Source organism: Lipotes vexillifer, unplaced genomic scaffold (assembly GCF_000442215.2).
Source record: "Lipotes vexillifer unplaced genomic scaffold, Lipotes_vexillifer_v1.1 scaffold189, whole genome shotgun sequence".
In the NCBI taxonomy this organism is placed as follows: domain Eukaryota; kingdom Metazoa; phylum Chordata; class Mammalia; order Artiodactyla; family Lipotidae; genus Lipotes; species Lipotes vexillifer.
The window spans coordinates 1,929,467-1,941,126 of NW_006785816.1; the positions used below are offsets into that span (position 1 = coordinate 1,929,467).

The following is an 11,660-nucleotide window of genomic DNA, read 5'->3' on the forward strand; positions in this document are numbered from 1 at the left end:
TAGCCACCTTTTCATTCGTAACATTATTTCTTTGAACCCCCTTAATTTTTTCTCCATTATCCTGGTCAGGGAACTAAGATCTGGCAAGCCATGTGGCACAGCCAAAAAAAGAAAAAAGAAAAAAGAAAAAGAAAAAGAAACAACTTTTGGCTTTGTTGATTTCTCTCATATTTGTTAACCTCTTTGTTTTATATTTCTACTTTTCTTCTCTCTTTATTATTTCCTTCCTTGTATATTATTTGAGATTCCTTTGTGGTTCTTTTTCTAACTTCTTTAGTTATATACATTCAGCTTTTTTTCATTAACATCTAATTTGTGGTCAGAGAACATGGTTGGTTTAGACACATACTTGGAAATTTGTAGAAAGTGGCTTTGTGGCCTTGTACATGATAAATTTGTAAATGTTCCATGTGTGCTTGAAAAGCATATGACTTTAATTTTTTTTTTTTTTTTTTTTGCGGTACGCGGGCCTCTCGCTGTTGTGGCCTCTCCCGTTGCGGAGCACAGGCTCCGGACGCTCAGGCTCAGCGGCCATGGCTCACTGGCCCAGCCGCTCCGCGGCATGTGGGATCCTCCCAGACCGGGGCACAAACCCGTCTCCCCTGCATCGGCAGGCGGACTCTCAACCACTGTGCCACCTGGGAAGCCCATGACTTTAATTTTTAATGCAGAATTTTATATGTGACTATTCGATCAAGACTGTTAATTGTGCTATTCATATTATCCATATTTTTTGCTAGCTTGACTTATAAAATAGTGAGAGAGATGTACTGAAATCATTAAAATGGTGTATGTATCTAATTCTCCTTGTAGTTCTGTCATTTTCTTTTTTAATGCAGTTTGAGGCTTTTTATTGTGTGCATATATGTTAAATTGTTATATCTTCCTGGTAAACTGAACTTATTATATATGTAGTAATCCTCTCTATCTTTAATGCTACTTTTTATCTTAGTCTGTTTTGTCTGATATTACTGTAGCTATGCCACCTTTCATTTGATTAGTATTTGCAAAATATCCTTTTCCCTGAAATCTTTCCTTGTCCTAATACTTTAGGTATGCCTGAGACAATCTCATTTTTCTCCATTGGTGAATTTAGTCTCTTTATTATTATCATGGCTACTTTTGGACTTGTTTCCAACTTTTTACTTCTAATTATCCTGTTTCACCTAATTTTTAAAAATTTTCCTGTCTTTTTTAGGATTAAGATTTTTATCTTTTTGCTGTTGCTGTTTTGCGTTTTTCATTTTTTTCCTCCATTTGGTTGGAATGTATACTCTTTATTTATTGTTTACTTCTGAAATTTTCCATGCTTACTGAACTTTATAACGTCTTTTATGAATTTTAAATTGTGTACCAAGTTAACATAAGCTATCATATGTATATAAAAGAACTAATATTCTCAAAAACAACTTTGCAAATAGTAGGCTTTTAATAAATAGTTATTTGCTGATTGGTGTTCTTCATATGTATGTATCGTTTTAATTTTTTTTTTTTTAACATCTTTATTGGGGTATAATTGCTTTACAATGGTGTGTTAGTTTCTGCTTTATAACAGAGTGAGTCAGTTATACATATATATATGTTCCCATATCTCTTCCCTCTTTGTCTCCCTCCCTCGTTTTAATTTTAATTTGATTAAATTTGCAAAGTAATAAGTTACAATTTTATTATTTTCAACATCTTGTATTCTTTTGGTGTTTCTTATGAAATATCCTCTAGGAAAGTGCTTTCAGTGTGTTAATTTTTTTTTTTTTTTTGCCACACAGCCAGAGGGATATTAGTTCCCTGACCAGGGATTGAACCCAGGCCCTTGGCAGTGAAAGTGCGGAGTCCTAACCAGTGGACTGCCAGGGAATTCCCCTCATTGTGTTCATTCTAAGTTTATTCATCTCTTTAGAACTGTTTGCTGTGTTGGACATTACCTGACTATATATACAAGTATAGCATTTTCTGTCACTTTTTATCATCTAATTTGAAATGTGTGTACTTGAAGCTTTTTTTTCTGTTTTAGATCATTTTCCTACAGCGAGATAGTGGTAGGTGCCCTAATCTTTTATCTAAACTGTACAATACAAACTGCATAGCTTGAGATCTATTTTTCAAAATTATTCTTTATCAGGATTGTTAAGCCAAACAAACATTAAGCAGTAAAGTAGACCATATTCTACAGCAAACTTTTAAGTGAAATGAACACTTATGATTTGGTACCATCAATTCTTAATTACTATCATCTCATTACTCATTCAACTTTAATTTTGCCCACATACCTTGTTTTAAATGATTTGAGCTTTTGTCTAATTCTTAATTTGTCATATAGTTTCTTTTTCCATTTATAGTTCCCAAGGCCTTCAGTTTATCAGCAGGATTATTTCTGTTTCCTCTACTACCTGATACTCTTTTTTTTTTTAAATTTAATTTATAGAAGTATAGTTGATTTACAATGTTGTGTTAGTTTCTAGATACTCTTTCTTAGCAAGAGTTTTTTTCTTTTATTGGTTTCTTGTTAATCACATACTTTTAACTGATTAAGTGTCCTTTTCTCTTCCACTTTAGAAAAAAGAGAGTTTCAATCATATTAATTATGTTTCTTTTGAGAACATTTGAATTCTCAGCCCTTCCCATTTATCACTTCACAATCAGAAAGAGATAATCAGTAAACTAAACATGTCAACTTTCTGTGTGGTAGTTTCTAACGATATCTAACTTAAAATTTCAGACCCTTTTTTTTTAATATATATATAGCATAGGACAGTTTTTTAAACACTTTTTAAACAAGCCTATAGAATTTATGATACCATTTTATGAAAAAGAAAATACCTTTTTATTATAAGACTATATAATTGTTATGTAATTGTTTTAGAAAGCGTTATTAACAATTTAGTGTCTGGTTTTTAGACTCTTTCTATGTATATATATAAATTTTTCCCCTGTGAATTATTTTTTAACCTATGTTGTAGATTCAGTAGGATAATGCTGACATTTTTCATGTTCTTGCTTATGGATCTTTCTTATTGTTTTTAATGGTGGCATAAGTATTCCAATGTATGGATGTACCATAATTTATTTAACCTATCCTTTCTGTGTATAAGACATTTAGATTATTTCCAGTGTTTCTCAAAGTACTGCAGTGAATATATATGTGTGTATGTGTGTGTCTGTATATATTGTGTGTATATATATATTTGCATATTCATTTTTCTACAGTGTACATTTTTAAAAGATGAAATTGCTACATCAAAGTAAATATGTTTTAAATTTTAATGGATATTATTTAATTTCTCCTCAAAAATATATTGTACTGGAACACTAATATATTGCCAGTAGAATTATAAATTGCTGTAACCACTTTGGAAAATTGTTTGGGATTATCTGTTAAAGCTGACCATATGCACATACTGTGGTCCAGCAATTCCACTCCTGGATATATACTCAACCGAAATATGTACATATGTTTGCCAAAGCACTATTTCAGTAAACAAAACCTGTAAACAACCCAATGTTCACCAACAGTTGAATGGAAAAAGTAAATTATAATATATTTATACAAAGTAGTACTCTACAGCAAAGAAGATGAATGAACTATAGCTAAATTCAGCAACATGGATGAATCTTACAAATGTAATATTGAGGTAAAGAAGCTAGACACAAAATATATTTTGTATGATTCCATTTAGTTAATGTTCACAAACAGGCAAAATTAATCCATCATGTTAGAAGTCAGAATAGTGGTTTCCTATAAGGGGAGCATAATAATGGGAATGGAGCATAGAGAGACTTCTGGAATTCTATTTATTCTCTGTCTCTCCTGGAATTCTATTTATTCTCTGTCTCTCCTGGAATTCTATTTATTCTCTATCTCTCATACTGGTACTGGTTACATGGGGCTATTTTGCAAAAATGCATTGAGCTACACATTTATGATTTTTATACCTTCCTGAATATATGTTCTACTTCAGTCAAAAGTTTACAACAGAAGAGTACACTTTTTTATATATAAAACTTTCAAACTCCTAGCAGTAGTGCCTATTTTCCTGTATTCTTGCCACTCTGATAGATGTAAAAAATTTTTTAATCTGATAGACATACAAAAAGATCAATTTGTTTTTATTTTTATCTTAATATTAGTGAGGCTGGGCATCCTTTTGTATACTTATTAAGTCTCTTTCTTCTATAATTTCCCTATTCATGTTCTTTACTTTTTTTCTATTATAGTGTTCATTTTTCATACTGATTTGTAGACACTTTATATATTTTGGATTTTGGGTCTATTATATGGCAAAATATAATATTTTAAATAAGAAGTTCAAACTAACAAAGTTATTCAGTAACATGTGTTAGGAAAAGTTCCTTCTAATAATTTAAATCAGTCTTAAAGAGTCCATTGTTCTTTATTCTCTAGTTTTGTGACCAACTCAGTTCTTAAGAGAGTAAAATCAGCCTCATTAGCTCCAAATCTGTACTCTGATATGGAGTTCATATAGAATAGATTCTATTTGAAGGTCCTTGTTTTATTCATGTATATTAATATTGTTTTTCTTGACTAGTCTGTTCTTTGCTGAGAACGAATATCTTTAAACAAAATCTCAAAACATAAGTTTATCCACTGAAATTATATGTTAACCTTAGTTTCCTCTTCTGGTTTCTCTTTATGCCTTTACATTTCCTAATATGGAGAGGACAAGTAATATTGAATAGGTTTTATTTGTAGTAAATTGCATATTAATTTTGTCTATTATGTTTTTATAAAACAGCCGTTTAAAGAGTGTGCCGCATGCTATTTCCTTTACTCTCTCAACCAGTACCAAATTTCTAAGTGGTCTCTTAACTAAAACATTTTGTTTTAGTAACTCAACTAGTCTGATGTAGTCTCACTGTTGTGTCTGCCTCTTTATGCTTTTGGTTGGGGATGCCTTATTGACATAATGTTTAGTTTAAATGTTTTCTAGACTTTACCGTATTTTAACGTTGTTCATTTTCATTCTGTAGTGGCCTGTGAATGTTTTTTACTTATTTCTGATTTTTCTTATAATATGTAATTCATAGACGCTCTGCTGTTGCCCGAATTCAGGAGTTCTTCAGGCGGAGAAAAGAAAGAAAAGAAATGGAGGAATTGGATACCTTGAACATTCGAAGGCCACTAGTAAAGATGGTTTATAAGGGCCATCGCAACTCCAGGACAATGGTACCATATACTCATGACATTCTTTGGAAGAACTGCAATTTCGTAATATGAATTTTTTTCCATAATGATTATTTTCATATATGCCAGTGTGATTCCAATATATTATTGCACCTTCACAGTTATCTCTTTATCCAAACATAGTTCTTTTCGTCCTATAATATATTGTGAAAGACCATCATTTTTTATAAGAAAACTACCCTACTGAGGAACTATCGTAGAATTTAAAAAATTTTTAGCTTGTACAAGTAACCATTGCTTCTTTTTTTTTTGCGGTTCGCGGGCCTCTCACTGCTGTGGCCTCTCCCGTTGCGGAGCACAGGCTCCGGACGCGCAGGCTCAGCGGCCATGGCTCACGGGCCCAGCCGCTCCGCGGCATGTGGGATCTTCCCGGACCAGGGCACGAACCCGTGTCCCATGCATCGGCAGGCGGACTCTCAACCACTGCGCCACCAGGGAAGTCCCCATTGCTTCTTTTTTGCTCTCTCACACTTGTTGTCTACTTTCCTAGTAGATTTTTTTAGTTCATATTAGTGCCCTTTGTTGGTTTTGGAGAGAAAGACTTGGATACATGAAATCCAGGTTCCTTGCAAAATATAGTCAGATTAATCATAACTCTTTTAAAGATTGACAAGTAAAGATTTGTTTTAGTCACCTTGTCTTTCTAGACTTTAATTTCCTCATCTATGAAATAAAAATAGACCAGATGATCTCTAAGATCTTTTCAAGTTTTTATAACCCAGAAGTCTGTATACCCAATGCAATATTAACTGTTTACTAAGAGAATCTTGTGAGATGATTAACATAACTGTTACTCCGAACCATTCATATCTAGAAAGTGTTCTCATATATTCATTGAGTTATCAAAAAGTATCTACAGAATCGGTTTTAATCTGCTTTCTTTAGAGTCAAGGCAAAAAATAACTTTGGGATGGGGAAATAATTAGCTGTCTCTATAGATATCATTGGTAGTAATAATTTAATCATTCTGGAAAGCATACTCATTATTAATAGAAGTAACCAATTTATATTTTTTGCATTTTGCTGGTTAAAAGTTTGGATGAAAATAATTAGGGACAGGAATGGAAAAAGAAAAGAAGAAGACAAGTAAATATAAAAGTATTGTAGTTCTAAGTAACAACAAAATTGTCTCCCCTCCTTTGCTTTGCCCAAAATAGCAAAGTAGCAGCTGCACATAAAATGATTTCAAAAATTCTGGTATGAAGTACAAAGATTTTTGATGGTTCATTCATGTGCATCTGCTGAAAAATTCCATCATAACCATTCCAACATATCCTTTGTCTCATTGCTTCATAAAAGTAAATGTGTATTTATATCTTTCTTTCTTGATTGTGAGAGCTTCTAATAGCTAATAAAAAGATTGGTACTTTTTGTTCTTTTGGCATAAAGCAAGATACAGGAGGGAACAATTCATTTCTTTCTATGAATTGTTTTTATTATCTTGTAAAAGCTAAAATGGAACCGTTTTTGGAAAGTTCAATAACATATATATATGTTTCCATTATACTGTTCAAAACGCAGAAATCCCATTCATTCATTTAGCAGTTATTAACTCAGCACCTACTGTGTGCCAAGTACTGTTTCAGCCACTATAAATACAGCATTGAACAAAGCAAATCCCTATATTCATGGGGGACTTTTCATTACTTACTGCCACTTTATCCCTGCTGATAAATCTCTATCATTATTTCAATATACTAGAAGACAAAGGCTCTCTTCAATTTTTTATTTTCTGAGCCAATTAATTGTTTTAACTTGAGAATAGAATAAATCTTTTTTAATAACCTTGATTTGAATTCTCTTATCATTTCCTTTTTTTTAACCCTTAGATAAAAGAAGCCAATTTCTGGGGTGCTAACTTTGTAATGAGTGGTTCTGACTGTGGCCATATCTTCATCTGGGATCGTCACACTGCTGAGCATTTAATGCTTCTGGAAGCTGATAATCACGTGGTAAACTGCCTGCAGCCACACCCGTTTGACCCAAGTAAGATGGCCTTTTGTAAGGCAAGGGCTAGAAATCATTAGTATAATTAATTAATCAGCTTCAACTTTTTCCTAGTTGTTAATATAAAAATAATCCAAATTATCCTAGTAGGCAGCCACTGGGGTCAAGTATTGCTATTTGGGGTTTAAAACAAAAAACACTTATAACCTGCTTTTGGCAGAAAATATGGGGAAATAGGTTAAAGAGTTTATACTCCTAAGAGTGCTTCTAAGTTTTATCAGCTGTAAGAGGTTTGGCTGATTGAACTTTTCACTACTTAACCAAATTGAACCTCCAAGCCTTTTAGTCTTCACATGTCTGAATTAATTTACCAGAACAAAGGAGCATTGGCTTGTTCTTGCCTTCCATTTGAAATTGCCCGTGTTTCTCATAAAAGAGCAGTAAGTAAGCAAAAAATTTGAGTGATTTCAAGATGGTCTTAAAATTGTGTTCTAGAGTAACTTTTAGGAAATCTTCAAAATAATATTCTCAGTTAACAACTAAATGTATCAGTACAATTTCCATTCTAACTCAATTTTGCTGAACATATACATACGTGCTTATATACATTATAAATTTACATGAATTAATGGCATATTCTAAGCTTTATATTAACGTGAACGTTTTATTTCTAGTTCTAGCCTCGTCTGGCATAGATTATGACATAAAGATCTGGTCACCACTAGAAGAGTCAAGGATTTTTAACCGAAAACTTGCTGATGAAGTAAGATTTTTATTATACTTATTATAGAACATATGTCACTTTGTTCCTGAACTGCTGTTTTAAGAAGAATCAAAGCCGCTCATTTTGTTATTAGTTGGTAACATAAAACAAGTTAATTCATTTAATGAGGTCAAATTTTAAGAAAAAGAAAAGTCAAGAATAAAACATGCCCACAATACTAGAGAGGTAAAAATTGGAATATTATTTGGATAAGTAGAATATTGATTATTGGTAGTAACAGATATAGTATATTGTAGTTTAAGAAAAATAGGTTGACTATTTGTGCTTATTGCAATGAAGAATCATTTAAAAAAAACCCACTATGTCCTTTTAAGAAAATAGTTTTACTATAGCTGTTCTCCATAATCATAGCCAAATAGGTAGCAGAACAAACGATTGGAGACTCTTTTCCTTTGTGATTATATTTTAAGATTTCCTCAGTTTCTGAAGCTACTGTTACATCACTAGTTTTCAAACTGAGTTCTCTGAAGCTCTAGGTTTTTTACAGAATTGGAAGCAGGAAGATGGATGATATGAAAGCTAAACTCTGGGCATTTCCTTCCCAACTGCAACGAGGGTTTTCATTTTTGGGTTTCCATATAAGATTTCTTATGAAAATAAGGATCCATTGCATTAATCAGCTACTAACTAATTGTTGAACTTCTGTGAGGAGGGGACTGCAACTAAGGTTGATACTACCCCCTCTTAAAACAATAAAATAAGAGTTCATTGCTAAAAATATTAATGAGTTGGAAAACTAGTTCTCTAGACCAAGGTTGACAGTTCACAGTGAAATTCCCACGTATACTTTTACTCATTTAATAGACATATATAAAACACTTGGTGTATGTCAGGCACAGTACTGAACTTAAAAAGATAAACCCCTCCTTCAGAACTTAAAGACTAGTGGAAAAAACAGACATATAAACAGCTAGAATATAGTGTGCTCAGTGTCAGAGATGTACACATAGTGTTTTGGAAGCCCGTAGAAAGGAACAGCCATGCTTGCAAATGGAATAGATGGGATGGGAAGGTCTTCACAGAGGAAATAAGAATTGGACTGAGTTTACTAGGCATACAAGGATCAAAGGAACATTTGAGACAGAAGGATCAGTGTGTTTCAAGTTACTGTAAGGTAAATGAACCACCAGTGTGCTGAAACCTAGAGGACACATATGAAAGCAGCTCAGTTGGACTAAAAAGCTAGGTTGGGGAATGGTTGTAAAGGGCCCTGTCGTGCACCCTGATGAGTTGAAAAAGTATTGTAATATCATTGGGGGACTGCTGATCAGGTTAGCATCTTTTTCTTCCTCTCATGCTTTCCTTTCTTTCTTCCTGTTTTTCCTTTGCCATGACCTTTGCTTTTCCTCTTTCTTTTTTCCTTTGCCTGTGATTATACATTAGCTCCCTAGGTGTTCGTGGATGTTCATTTAGTCCAATTCTTGGTACTTAAGACACAATTCATTGGTAACTTTTATCCAAAGGTTTATTTTGCAAGATTACTTTGCTTCAGTCAAGGTAACATTTTCCTTGAGGGACCCAAGTGACCCTGGGATAATAATTTAACACTGCTCTGTCACTAGAAGTATCAGTTCTACTAGATGGGAAAATAATAAGCAGACACAAAGTAGACTGCTCTGGAAAACAAATTATAAGTAAAAATAAATGGAATTCTTGAATGTTTTAAGTAGCCTCAAGGTTTGACCTTTGTCTTTCTGCCAGTTGAAAGAGTAGTGTTCTCTGATCTTACTCTGTCGAATGCAAGTTAAAGCAATTATTTGGCACTGAGTAGCCTTAAGTGTGGAAATATAGACATATATAGATGTATATGAAGAATGAAATAATTCCTGCTAATTTTTTACTGTTCTCCTAATCTCTAAGGAAAAGGTACAGTTACCCTGTGATCTTTGACATGGTTATTTAACTTGCCTCATAGGTTATAACTCGAAATGAACTCATGCTGGAAGAGACTAGAAATACCATTACAGTTCCAGCCTCTTTCATGTTGAGGATGTTGGCTTCACTGAATCATATTCGAGCTGGTAAGAACTGTCAGTGTACTATTAAAATCATTATTATATTTGAAAAACATTATTATCTAAGATCTACCTTAAAGGGATTTATTTAAAAAAAAAAAAGGGACTTCCCTGGTGGTCTGTTGGTTAGGACTCCGAGCTTCCACTGCAGGGGGCGTGGGTTCGATTGGTTGGGGAACTAAGATCCCGCGTGCCATGGGGCACAGCCAATAAAGTGAAGTGAAGTGAAGTAAAAGTAAAAGTCGGGGCTTCCCTGGTGGCGCAGTGGTTGAGAGTCCGCCTGCCGATGCAGGGGACGCGGGTTTGTGCCCCGGTCTGGGAAGATCCCACATGCCGCGGAGCGGCTGGGCCCGTGAGCCATGGATGCTGGGCCTGTGTGTCTGGAGCCTGTGCTCCGCAACGGGACAAAAAAAAAAAAAAAAAAGTAAAATGTAAAGTAAAAATTTCCTTAAATTACAAAATCAAGGCAGCTTAACTTTTTTTTTTTTTTTAACACAAGAGAAGTTTATTTCTTGCTGACATTAAGTCTTCTCAGAGGGAACAGGTGCATGGAAGGCAGCTTAACTTTTGAATGAGGAGTTCTATGAATTCTTGATCTTAGTACAGTAATTTATGTCCCCATGAGCCAACTTTATTGAAAAGTGTCAAAGTGAAAAGATGAAGTCACTTGAAAACTTTTATCAGCTGTGCTTTTCTTCTCAGAGTGGAAGATCATACCGTAAACCTTAAGATAAGTTATAGTAAGTACCCTTTAATGGTAGGTTTGGTCAAAATCAGTCACAGCCCAGACAAAAATAAATGTAACGTGTTACTACAGAGGTTGAAACAGATAGCTCAGTATGTTTTTTTCAGTATTTTTTTGTTTTAGATGATAAACTGTGAGGTTCAGTGCCACAGATACAAAATTGTGTATATTACAACTAGTATTCAAGAAGGAATGGAATAACCTGTGTTCATAACAGTAGAAAATATCCAGTATCCATTATAAACAAAGTGTTTATCACTCTTAACTGATATCACAAATTTCTTCATATGTTGGTATTATTTAATAATAACCACCACCACCATTTATGGAATACCTGTAATGTATCAGGCAACATACCAGTCCTTTCACAAATTTATCCTCAGTTAGCTCCAACCCTTTACAAAGTAGATTATTTGTAATAACTCACCCCAGGTCACATAACTGATAAATGGTAAAGCCTGAATTTGAAACTAGCTTCCAAGCACTTACTCCCCTTTTACCTACAAATTTCAGTTTCGGGAACACGTTCAAGTTATGAATAAGACATGCAGTCCTCTGCGTGACCTGATCTCAAACTGCTTTTCTAGTGCATTCTTTCCTCCTCTATCCACTCCATCCATTTTGGCCCTCTCTGAATTTTGGGGTACATCAAACACTTTCCCACCTCAGAGATCTTTCTAATCATGATGTCCCCTCCCATCCCCACTCTTTATTAGGGTAACTTCCATTTCAGACCTTCAGGTCTATATAAGCAGTGGATTATATATCACTTTCTCAGAGGGTGGGGAAGAGAGAGCTAAGTATTCCAGGCAAAATAAAGAGGATGTAGCATTTGTCTAAGTCCTGGAGGAGAGAGACTATATATAGTACATCTGAAGACTTGAAAGAAACCCCTTATGTCTGTAATTAAAAGAGCTGGAGAGAAAATAACCCTCAAATTGTAAATATTAACTATTACCAGGAAAGAGT

The 11,660-nt window shown here is 34.0% G+C and overlaps 1 protein-coding gene across 4 annotated transcripts in view; it reads left to right on the top strand.

Annotated features, from left to right (window-relative positions):
• The window catches only part of DCAF6 (DDB1 and CUL4 associated factor 6), a 168,797-nt gene that overhangs the window by 151,409 nt on the left and 5,728 nt on the right, over nt 1–11,660 (top strand). For all 4 annotated transcript variants that reach the window (XM_007458100.1, XM_007458102.1, XM_007458103.1 and 1 more), the window contains 4 exons: nt 5,044–5,182; nt 7,030–7,186; nt 7,822–7,910; nt 9,847–9,952. In XM_007458100.1, the coding sequence (XP_007458162.1) occupies nt 5,044–5,182; nt 7,030–7,186; nt 7,822–7,910; nt 9,847–9,952 (491 nt within the window). The remainder of the gene's footprint in view (nt 1–5,043; nt 5,183–7,029; nt 7,187–7,821; nt 7,911–9,846; nt 9,953–11,660) is intronic.